Genomic DNA, 12,057 nt, shown 5'->3' on the forward strand with positions numbered 1-12,057 from the left:
GGTATTCTGCTGAATTTTAGAAGCCATCTTGGCCATGGGCAAAATTAAGATACGTTTTGATAACTGGCCAACTATTCCTTGCAGGGTTTGTCAACGGGAAGTATCTGTATCAAGTTCCTCCTGTCTGGTGCGCCGTCGAAGGCGGATATCTAGAGGTGGTGGCCTTCCTGTTATCCAAAGGCGCTTATTCACAAGGTAAAGGTCTGCTGCGTTCAGCGTGCCTCTACGGCCATCTTGATATCGCCAAACTTCTCGTAGAGCAAGGGGCGGGTGAGTACTGGCGCATTATGTTTTCCTTTTTGCATTCAGCTGATTTTCCTGTTTTGCTTGTTCGCTGCTTTATTAATTGTGGTTCCCGTATTTACAGCTTCTGGATCCTCTCAAGTGCTGCATTTAAATCACCTTTGATTTTAAACCTTGTTTTCTTTAAGGGGTCTGTACTGATGATAGCTGGTAGCAACTGAATATTTTTTCATATTTAGTTATTCTTTTTTGTCGATGGCTGGTTACAATTCATCCTTTGTTCCCCAACCTTATTTTCTTTAAGAAGTCTTTACTGAAGATAGCTAATGCCAGTTGAATATTTATTCATGTTTATTTGTTGCCGATGGCTGGCTGCCATTTGGCCTTTGTTCCTAAACCTTGCTTTCTTAAGAAGTCATATTTATTCATTGATGAAAGCTAGTGGCCATTAAATATTTATTTATATTTATTTATTCATTGCCGAAGGCTGGTTAACATTCCACCCATGTTCTTATACCTTGCTTTCTTTATTGTCATTATTATTATTAAAGTAGTTTAACCAGACCACTGAGCTGACTTTCACTCTCATAGGGCTGGCCTAGCTTTCTTTAGAAAGTCATATTTATTTATTTGTGTCCGATGGATGGTGACCATTTAACTTTTGCTCTGACACACTGCCTGCATTAGTAAATCATATTTATTTATTTTTACAGACATAGAAACAGCTGATACCCGCGGAGTCACCTGCCTGATGGTCGCCTCTTCCTATGGCCGCACTGAAGTTGTCAAGTACCTCATCAGTATTGGAGCCGATGTGAACAGAAAGAGGCTGGACGGGAAGAGCGCATTGCACTGCAGCGTAGAGCTGGGACATCTGGAAGTGGTCAAGGTGTTGCTGGATAACAACGCTGCCATGGATGCTGATCGTTGTGGTAAAGTCTCGCCTTGACTTCTTCTTCTTCTTCTTCTTTTTTTCATCCGTTAGAAACCACTCCTGAGGTTGTTGTGCAATTGGAGCCTCAAAGATTCAAGCGAAGATGCGCAGTGCATTACTACTCTGAAGCAATTCTCCTTGTATTTTATAATTTATTGATTCTTTTATCTATTTATATATCAATTTGTTAATCTATCTCCTCGATTCTAATAACTGATCTCTTCTTGCTGCATTTCTTGTTGCCTTCTGTAACTCGTTTCGATTGAACACCATTTTCTTTGGTAGCTTGAATTTCGAGTCAATGGCCCCTGTGGGCTTGTTCCGTATGAATAGAGTTCATCTTCTGAATAATAATAATAATAATAATAAAATTGGTTAATTTTTAGATTTGATATGTTCTCTACTGCCGAATGTAGATTCCCAAGGATATAAGTTATATCGTTAATTACTTATTTTGGTTGTTGTGTGTTTTGCCTGAAAGAATTAATTCTTGACATTGCTATCAAAAGTGCAATTCTCAAGTGCAATTCCATAATGGATTAAAAGATTATTACAATTTGTTAATACAGTTTGAACATAGACTTGAAGTTCTTCAGAGCCTCTGTCAATCAATTCATAACCTTACTTTTTTCCCAGGTTCAAGCCCTTTGCTTACGGCCAGCGCTTCCGGGCACAAGCACATCGTGGAACACATCCTTACCAGAGGAGACCTGACTCCAAGAAAGGAACAAATCGACGCACTGGAGCTCCTGGGAGCGACACTTGTCGACAAGATGGGCGATGTGGCCGGGGCTGTTATGTATTGGAAGAAAGCGATGGACCTGAGGTGAGTTCTTCATAATCAATGAAGGGTTCTGGTTGAACAGCCTTAATAATTATTGTTATCAGTCGTTGCAGTTTGTGCAGAGAAGGTTTGTTCTTGTTATATTGTGATTTATTTTGTTAAATATTGTTTAGATTCCTTATGCGTGATTCTCATAATGTCTCCACCCATTTTAAAGTGTAGCTCCAAAATATTGTTGAAATAGCAGCCGAAAAATTCTCAAGATTGATACACTTCAAAATAACGCACAAAGTACAGTAGACTTAACAACATTTAAAATGTATTTCCAGGCATGACAATGGTGTCCTTGTTCACCCGAAGGCCGAACATCAAATGTCGTGCTGCTCTGGTGAGGAGTTTAGGGAATTCGTGACTTTGCAACAGTTGGAGAGGCTAGAAGGAGACCGCGATGCGTTGCAGATGCAGTCCTTCCTCGTCAGTGAAAGGATTCATGGACCTGCGCACTTCGACACTATGCAGCGCATGCGTAACAAGGGCATTGACTACGCATATAACCAAGACTTTAAACGCTGCATCAGTCTGTGGCTGCACGGTCTGGATGTGCATCAGAAACATCTCGAACCGCTAGACGCAAATCGATTGTTCTTCATAACAGCGTTAGCTGCATTGTTCACTCACATCATCAACAAGGAATACCCACACTTTGCGAATTGCGTGCCCGTGACGTACTTCGAGGAATTCATGCGTTTGTTCGAAAGGATTACAAGAGAGACGGAGCTAGTTACTTCGCTCTTGCGCAAAGGCTACAGAAACCGTGCCTCATCCCGCATCAACAAAGAACACGCCTTGCACTTGGACTACGTCATCAGCATAGCGACTCAGTTGTTATACATGCTAACAAAACTCAAGCCTGACCTCTCTGCCTGCCAGTGGCTCACGGCGAAAACCGTGGTGCACAAACTGGTGAAAGTAAATCCTAGAGGCGTGAACTATACAACTCTATTGCACTTCGCTTGCTCCAGAAGGTCCCCGATACAAGTGACTTCCCTGGAAGCCGCCATGTTCCCCAGCCTGGAAGTCGTGAACCTCCTGCTGGAAACGGGCGCCGACCCTCAGGCAACGGACGGCGACGGCAACACGCCTCTCCACGCCCTTGCCAGGAATACAGAGTGTCCTAAGGATATACTGGAGGCGCTGCTGTCAGCCGGCGCCCACTTGGATGCCGTTAATAACCTAAATATGACTTTCGAGAATCTGAGGTCTTACCGAGGAGAACCACTTCACCTGTTAGTCAATCCCTTGCAGCACACAAGTCTGCAATGCTTGGCCGCAGCCGCCGTTCGAAGACATGGCGTCCCTTACAGGAACGTCTTGCACCCACGACTCTCCCGGTTTGTTGACATGCACTGATGTGTGCAACACGAAGGTCAAATCTCTTGCATATATATATTATTATATATAGTTATGCAGATTATAAGTGGACCGTGTGTATGTTGTTGACTTGTGGAATTTTCTTGCTTTTAAGGACTGATTTTTGGAGGTACTGCCTCTTGTAAGATTTACACCTCTGTTTTAATGTATGGGGAGAGAGAGAGAGAGAGAGAGAGAGAGAGAGAGAGAAATGGATCGTCTTTGGTATAGGAAATCTGTATCAGACATATGCAGTATTTGTCTTGTAAGATTTATTTTATTTCAGAAGTATATTTGTTTTTTAAATACTTTTTGTTATTAGCTAATCTACCTCATACTAAGAATAAAGTTACATTTACTTTGTATGTTGATGAGTCTTACTGCTTTATGGATAAGCAGGAGCTCTTTAATACACTAAGAATACTTCTCCAACTACCATGTAACCATGTTTTGTAAAATAAATTTACTTTATTCTGTGGACCTTGCATCTACTAACCCTTGAAAATGAATATAAATTTAAATGGAAAACGAAGGTATAGATACCTATGTTGTCTAAAATCATTGCTTGTATACTGTAATAAATTTCAAATGCGTGACATTATACCGTGAATATTGAAACTCTTGCTGTTGACCTTTTTTTTAAGACAAGTTTGAATAACACATTGTATAGTATATTAGCATAAGCCATATGCACCAGGAATCCTTTTAACAATAAGGATAAGATTCATATAAGAAATGGAGTAAAGGGCGTTATTTTAGTTACGTACTATTATTATTTATTATTATTATTATTATTATTATTATTATTATTATTACTTTCGACAGCATTAGACCAGACTGACATTACCATTCTACAACTGAGTTTCAAGATGAACCTCAGTGACAATTGCCACTGGTCCTTCTTGCGACTCACCCAGGGAAAATCCTTTGGCTTATTTGAAATGCAGGTAAATAAATTTGCCAGAAACAAGTTTAGGTCAAGTCTAACCTCCTTGACCAGAAACAACCCCTCAGTGAAAATTGGGAGGGGGTGGGGCCGGGGATAGGGGAGTTGATGATGATGATGATGAGGTTGATATTTGTGACAAAATAGGTTTTTGATCCAGCGAGAGCTATTACATTGTTATATTATACGACAACCGCCAAGCCAGGTGAAGACGAGCAACACTTGAATAGAATGTTGGGTTGTTAGCCTTGAAAATAGAATGAGGATGTTGTTAGAACACTAATGAATTAAAGGGAAAATGCATTTTAGTGACATTGTAAATATGAAAATTGTCAAGACTGCTGGGCATGTGGTCAAAGGACTTCGGTGACGTCACACCTTATCTACCCGTAGATATCACCAGGAGATGTTGTCTTAGATAAACATTTAAACTCGAGTCCTCCTTCATTTAGTTGGTTTGGAAAAGCAGTGAAAAGTTAGCAATTTCTCTTTACCCTTTTTGGGAAATACACACGTATACAGCACTACAACGAGGCATTTTATATATAAGTATAGATAACGATATATAACGACAGTTTAACAAATAGGCAGTAGGAACACTGAAGACCTTTTCACTGATCGCCAGCTTGTTTGTAAACAAATGGCAGGTATGCCTGCACGTATAAATACTCTTAGAAGCGGTCGGCCATCTCTCAGTTCTGCCAGAGCGACCAGCGATCTCTTAACTCTAAGACGACGGAAATCTTTGATTTCTGAGACTTGTTTTTAGTGGAGTGTTTTTACTGAAGAAAAAATAAAAAGACTACAAAATGGATGAAGCCAGAAGCCCTTTCGTTTGCGTCTCAAAGGTAAGTAGAATGGGCGCTCTCCTTGTGATAGCAGTTGCGGTATGGTTAATGTGTTGCTATTTAGTAAGGTTTTGTTACTAGAAATCGCTAGTAAGAATGTTATAAATCGGTTAAATAACAGGCCGGGTGTTTGTTTAGCTGACATATAAACACATTTTGTTGCGTTCAAAAATCTTATTTTTTAAGCAGCAAACCTCAGGTTATATTTATAGCATTATGAGTCTCTATAAATAAGCTAGTAAATCCGTCCTTCAAAAGTTCAGCTTTTTTTACCTTGTCCATCACAAGACTTGATGAAGATCGCTAAGAGTTATCCAGTTCAACGAAAATATAGCAAATGTGGATAAACATTTGTTTGTGAGGCAATTCTATATATTAGCTCCGCGCCTGTTTTTACCTTTTCAACTGGTTTTTTCTACACTTTTAGGGGTTCTGATAATGGCGGTGCATCTGTTTGTTGTCGGCCTAATGGAATGTCCCTTCGCCGTGTTTAGTACTGGCCCGTGGGGGCGGTGGGGGGGAGAGAGGTTACCCATACGTTAACAAGTTATTGCACTTGCCGGACGGGGTATTAACCGTTCGAAACAGACATACCCGTGCTCTGTCTCGTGAAGATCGCGTATGGAAACCCCTTGTTGGATGGACTTCAGGGGTTAATTACAGGTTAATTACACTCGAGCGCCAAAAATTAAAGGTAAATTCATAATTAGCAACCGGAAAACTGTAGAAAAAGTGAAGTTAGAAGGCAGTCGCCGCCGCGGAGCTACTATATAGTCCTACCGTTTGGGAGATGGAACCACTACGTGGCCGCTCGATGAGTAAGAGGCCGTGCTGGCATAAAGCCGGCTTGATCAACAACAGTACAGCAACAATTTTTTTTTTTTTTTAACTTCGGAAGTAATGAAACGTGGCACTTATTTTCATAACCTTGAAAATATGGTTTCTAACAACTAACTCGTTGTGTTAATCCCTTCCCAATCTCGCCCCCTAGCCATGTTGGGCATTTGCTTAGAAAACAAGTACTGGAATAAATGTTTATTTCTTGTTGATATCAAACTCATTTCTATATATATATATATATATATATATATATATATATAATATATATATATATTTGGAAAGACTTTATAAATTTTAACAAGGTTATAGATTTTCACTTACTAATGCACATACTGTATACATTAGTATGCAGAATCATAGGATTTTGATATTCAGTGATTTTCTTTTTCAGTTGTTCATTTGTACACCTTGTAATTTCTCTCTTTAGTTGTTAATTTGTACACCTTGTAATTTCTCTTTAGTTGTTAATTTGTACACCTTGTAATTTCTCTCTTTAGTTAATTTGTACCATTGCTTGCCCAAATGTTCCTCTCTCTCTCTCTCTCTCTCTCTCTTTCTCACGGTTGTTAATGCAATGACTCTCTCTTTCTTGTTAATTTGTACACCTTGCAATGACTCTCTCTCTCTCTTTCGGTTGTTAATTTGTACACCTTGCAATGACACACACTCTCTCTCTCTCTCCTCTCTCTCTCTCTCTCTCTCTCTCTCTCTCTCTCTCTTTCGGTTGTTAATTTGTACACCTTGCAATGACACACTCTCTCTCTCTCTCTCTCTCTCTCTCTCTCTCTTCTCTCTTGTTAATTTGTGTTTACACCTTGCAATGGCGCTCTCTCTCTCTCTCTCTCTCACACACACACACACACACACACACACACACACACACACACACACACACACACACACACACACATTTTATTTGTCTGACTTGTTTTTAAATTTTCATTTGACCACCTACTAATTTGAAGGAGGATCTTTGGTAATCAGTAATGTTAATAATTTCATTCATAAACTCTCTTCAGAAAATTAAATTTGACACCTTGTTCGAAAATTTTGGTCGCGGCATACGCCGCTGGCCGTGGCTTCTTATCTTGGCCACATGAGGTGCGTCAAAATCCTCGTCGAAGAATACGAATCGCGCATTGACGCACCGGGGAAAGGTGAGGATTTTCTGTATGTTTGTTTTGTAGAAAAAATTTTATAGGGATGCTGGTTTTTTATTAAAAAAAATAATTTTGGCAGCGGTTTGAAGGTTCTACGATTGGACAGCAATCACTGATGACACTTGAATTGATTTGAACATAGGTGAAATTATGTATATGCATATGTGTATATGCGTATAATTTGTATGTAAGATTGTGATATAAATCGGTTAAATAACAGGCCGGGTGTTTATATATATTGACATATAAACACATTTTGTTGCGTTCAAAGATCTTATTTTTTAAGCTGTAAACCTCAGGTTTTATAGCATTGAGTCTTTATAAATATGATGTATGTATAGATGTGTATATATATGTATAGATATGTCTATGTTTATATATATACATGTCTTTTATGTATAAATATAAAGATACAAGGCCCATAAAAACATTCTTTATACGTTGCAACCTGATATTTCGGACATTTCTGTATCCCTGTTCACTGGTAAGATATGGACAAATGAGATATATATATATACATATATATATATATGTATATATATATATATGTATATATATATATGTATATATATATATGTATATATATATGTATATATATATATATGTATATATATATATGTATATATATATATATGTATATATATATGTATATATATATATGTATATATATATATGTATATATATATATGTATATATATATATATATATATATATATGTATATGTGTATATATATATATATATATATATATATATATATATACATATATATATATATATATATATATATATATATATATATATATATATATGTATATATATATATATATATATATATAATTTTTCCTTTTTTTCCTTTCTAGTTACTAGCGCTGGGGTATATATATCCGGAGCCCCAGCGTTATGGTGCGCTATCGAAGGGGGCCATGCGCACGTTGTTGCCTATCTACTGGGCAAAGGAGCTAATCCAAACATCACCACAGGTTACAAGACCACTCCTATGAGTTCGGCCTCTTCCAATAATCACGTCCACATCGCCAAAATTCTTATTCAGTATGGGGCCGGTGAGTTTCCACGTTCCACTTCATTTAGTTATCCGCTCTAATCTTAGTTTTAGTTAATGTAACTGCAGTTTCTCCTCCCTCTAGTTTCTGTTGTATGGTTCCAATGTCCACAAACCTTCCAAAGAACACGGTTGAATTTCGAGTCTGTGGACCATGTGGGGTTGTTCCATATGAATGGTGTTCATCTTCTGAATAACAATTGCTTCCCCAGAATGATTATATGAATTTTCCAGAGGTAGACGTTGCTAATTGCCGAGGGGTCACCGGTCTGATGCTAGCCTCCAGCAATGGTCATTCCGAAGCTGTGGAGTTCCTCTTGAAAGCTGGAGCCGATGTGAACAAGAGGAGCCTGGACGGGAAAAGTGCAGTGTATGCGTGCGCATCGTCCGGACAACTTAAAGTGCTTAAAATGCTGCTCGACCGCAACGCTCGTTTGGTTGCTGACTACTATGGTGAGTCTTGCGTATGCCTACACTGTTGTTTTCTGCGTAGGCCTACACTGTTGTTTTTCTCGGTGTAGGCCTACACCACTGCTTCGCGAGGCCACACTGTTGCTCTCTCGCGTAGGCCTGACACTGTTGTTTTCTGCGTAGCCTACACTGTTGTTTTTCTGCAGGCCTCACACACTGTTGTTTTCTGCGCAGGCTCACACTGATGTGTTCTGCGTAGGCCTACACTGATGTGTTCTGCGTAGGCCTACACTGATGTGTTCTGCGTAGGCCTACACTGATGTGTTCTCATGAGGCCTACACTGATGTGTTCTGCGTGAGGCCTCACACTGATGTGTTCTGCGTAGGCCTACACTGATGTGTTCTGCGTAGGCCTACACTGATGTGTTCTGCGTAGGCCTACACTGATGTGTTCTGCGTAGGCCTACACTGATGTGTTCTGCGTAGGCCTACACTGATGTGTTCTGCGTAGGCCTACACTGATGTGTTCTGCGTAGGCCTACACTGATGTGTTCTGCGTAGGCCTACACTGAGGCGTTCTGGTAAAGTACCAAGATATGGATAAGAGTACCTATAAATCCTGTTTTGTTTTTCGTCGATTTTCTACGACGAGAGATGACATATCATAGATTAACTGCAGTGTTCTTTATCCCATATCATTTTCGTAAAGTTAAGCTCTGTTTTCCTGTATTCGCAGATTGGAACCGTAAATAACTTCCACACTTTATTCAGAATTAGAATCTAGTTTAAGGTAAATTCACAGAAATCTTGGAATCTCTTGTTCAGTGTTATTAATTAAATTTTTCATTTCCAGGAATCACACCTTTAATTGCTGCCTGCGCTGCTGGCCACGTGCACATAGCGGAATACCTGTTGAATAAAACAAACCTGATACCGACAAAAGAAAAAATAGATGCAATGGAACTTCTCGGGGCCATATTTGCTAATCAGGAGGAGGATATGATGGCCATCCAGTACTGGAAAAATGCAATGAGGGACAGGTGATTTCAATCGGTTTGTTTGGTTCTCGAGTATGGATCAATAATAGTAGCTTGTGCAGTCTGAACAACAAATAGTGATTCGGAATACGCTGTTTTCCTATCTCGGTTTTACTTGAACTGCTGTTTAACTTCTCGATAATTGTCTGGATGATTCTTCCTCACTTGTACATCCGTAGTGACAGGCTACTTAGTAGTAACTTGGGAGAGAATATTCCACAGTATATGGAAATAAATTTAGATAGAATAGCACAAGAAAGCATCTGCAACTTCATTATTTTCGGATACCTTTTCAGATACGTCAACGGAGTTCTGGTTTACCCGAAGGCACAACCTCCCGTGCAACATGGGGATTTCAGGGAGTTCACGACAATGGAAGAGTTACAGGGACTGGAAATGAATCGGGAGGAAATGCAAGTGCAGTCCCTCCTCGTGAGGATTAGGATTTTAGGACCGGAGCACAGCGACACGATGTTAGGCTTCCGGGACAAGGGACTCGCTTACGCAGATAACGGCGAATTCAAGCGATGCTACGATCTATGGATGCTCGCCTTGTGTACGAGACAACGTCGTCCATCACCGTTAAGCGACGGAAGGCTGTTTCACCTGAATTCGCTCATTGGACTGTATACTCATGTGATCAACAGGAGCCCCGAAAACGCCAGAAATACATGGCCTGTGACTCACTTCGAGGACTTATTGCGTTTGTTTGAGACAGTTACCGGTGATGTAGAATTAGTTATGTCGAAGTTAAGGAAACCGGTAGACAATGGACGTAGGACATATTACAGTCGCCTTTATAACGTTATCACATTGTTAATGCATTTGTTATTATCCCTAACAAAGTTGCAGCCTAATCTCAAAACCGTCCAGTGGATCGCAGCGAAGAGGGAAGTCTATAAGTTAGTGAAGGCGAAGCCTAGGAATTCCTTAGGTTCAACTCTTCTTCACCTGGCCTGCTCTACGTGTCTCCAGATAAATAGCGAATTGGTCCCCTCCCTTATCTTTCCAAATCTGGAAGTGATCAACCTCCTGCTCGACACTGGGGCAGACCCTCGTGCACCTGATTACACGGGCAACACCCCCCTCCACATTTTGGCCAAGAACATAGATTGCTCCAGAGAGATGACGCTAGCTCTTCTCTCAGCCGGTGCTCACCTGGATGCGCTGAACGACAAGGGGCATTCTTTCCAGTCTCTGAGGGCCCTGCGGGGACAGCAACTTCACGAGGTAGTGAATCCTGTGCCCCACACATCTCTGCAGTGCTTGGCGGCAAGGGTGATTCGTCAACATGGAATCTCTTACGAGGCAGTCTTGCATCCCCGACTCACGAGATTTGTTGACATCCACTGATTTTTGTTGCGAGCGTGTTTGTGTGTAAGATGATTTTAAATAGCACATACTCTTTGAGCACACATTTTATTTTGCTTTAGAAGATAACTTAGAGACATCAGGCCAGCTAGGGTTGCTTTTATCTTTACGTGAATGAAAGTATTATAGTGAGCCGTATACAGACTTTTGTTTGCATATAAACATACGAGAAATTTTTGAATTTTGGAATTGTGATCGAAGCTCCATATGTTCCAAGAATGTGTCGACTTGTTCTGGCCGCGGCAACTGCGACATTCATTTGAAACAATTTTCTTTTATCAGTGTGAAAATAGGACTGGTGCAATATTTTTTTTTTCTTTATTTTACTAACTGTACAGAAAATAGGTACTGGCAGGATGAAATAGGTACTGGCAGGATGTGATGACTACTTGAGGCTTGAAATTGCTTGGATATTCACTTATACCCTCTTTCCAGTAATTGTAGGTAATTTTGTATACTGAATTTTACTTAATTTTATTGATAGATTAAAACGATTGGGCTTTTGGTAACAGAAACCTTTGTTGTTTTGCCTTTGATATAAGATAATTCCATTTCTGTAATGAAGACAGAGTGAGATATATATAACATTGCTGTTATGTAATTCTTCACTTTTAGTGATTTTTATAAAAATATAAGGTTTAACATAATTTTTGTAGTTTTTACCCACCACTCAATTACTAGTCTTTCGAAAATGACATTTTGATGCTACACTCGTAATTTGAAGTTTTATTGAATCATAACTACTCAAATAAAACTGACAAACTTTGCTGAAGCTCAGGGGAGCTAACAATTGTACAAATGAATTAAAAAATTTTATTACTGTTAAACACTCCTCTCTCTCTCTCTCTCTCTCTCTCTCTCTCTCTCTCTCTCTCTCTCTTCTCTCTTGGATTTTCAAGTGTTTTCGTTTTATGTAAACATCTTTAGGCATACTCATTTTTTGTTAATGCCTATTTTATCAAAATTTTTGTAACTTCAGTACTGAAAAAGATACAAAAAACGAGTTCGTGAC

The 12,057-nt window shown here is 39.5% G+C and overlaps 2 protein-coding genes across 3 annotated transcripts in view; both read left to right on the plus strand.

The window, feature by feature from the left end:
• The window catches only part of LOC136840842 (protein fem-1 homolog A-like), a 4,868-nt gene extending 1,019 nt beyond the window's left edge, over positions 1–3,849 (plus strand). The window contains exons 3-6 of one of the 2 annotated variants that reach the window (XM_067107787.1): positions 85–270; positions 957–1,175; positions 1,814–2,003; positions 2,291–3,849. In XM_067107787.1, the coding sequence (XP_066963888.1) occupies positions 85–270; positions 957–1,175; positions 1,814–2,003; positions 2,291–3,371 (1,676 nt within the window). In that variant the 3' untranslated portion in view covers positions 3,372–3,849. The remainder of the gene's footprint in view (positions 1–84; positions 271–956; positions 1,176–1,813; positions 2,004–2,290) is intronic. The other variant, XM_067107788.1, reaches the window with a different exon arrangement.
• Positions 3,850–4,949: 1,100 nt separating this feature from the next.
• Positions 4,950–11,692, plus strand: LOC136840843 (protein fem-1 homolog A-like). The gene is made up of 6 exons (XM_067107789.1): positions 4,950–5,165; positions 7,025–7,162; positions 8,027–8,227; positions 8,461–8,679; positions 9,491–9,677; positions 9,971–11,692. The coding sequence occupies exons 2-6, from the start codon at positions 7,102–7,104 to the stop codon at positions 11,025–11,027; spliced, it is 1,725 nt and encodes a 574-aa protein (XP_066963890.1). The 5' UTR covers positions 4,950–5,165; positions 7,025–7,101; the 3' UTR covers positions 11,028–11,692.
• Positions 11,693–12,057: the final 365 nt, after the last annotated feature.

The sequence above is a fragment of the Macrobrachium rosenbergii genome, chromosome 8 (assembly GCF_040412425.1).
Source record: "Macrobrachium rosenbergii isolate ZJJX-2024 chromosome 8, ASM4041242v1, whole genome shotgun sequence".
NCBI lineage: Eukaryota > Metazoa > Arthropoda > Malacostraca > Decapoda > Palaemonidae > Macrobrachium > Macrobrachium rosenbergii.

Coding starts and splice junctions, on each gene's coding strand:
- LOC136840843 (XM_067107789.1), top strand. CDS start 7,102: ATGAGGTGCGTCAAAATCCTCGTCGAAGAATACGAATCGCGCATTGAC. Junction 8,228..8,460: donor TCTTATTCAGTATGGGGCCG/GTGAGTTTCCAC, acceptor TGAATTTTCCAG/AGGTAGACGTTGCTAATTGC. Junction 8,680..9,490: donor TTTGGTTGCTGACTACTATG/GTGAGTCTTGCG, acceptor TTTCATTTCCAG/GAATCACACCTTTAATTGCT.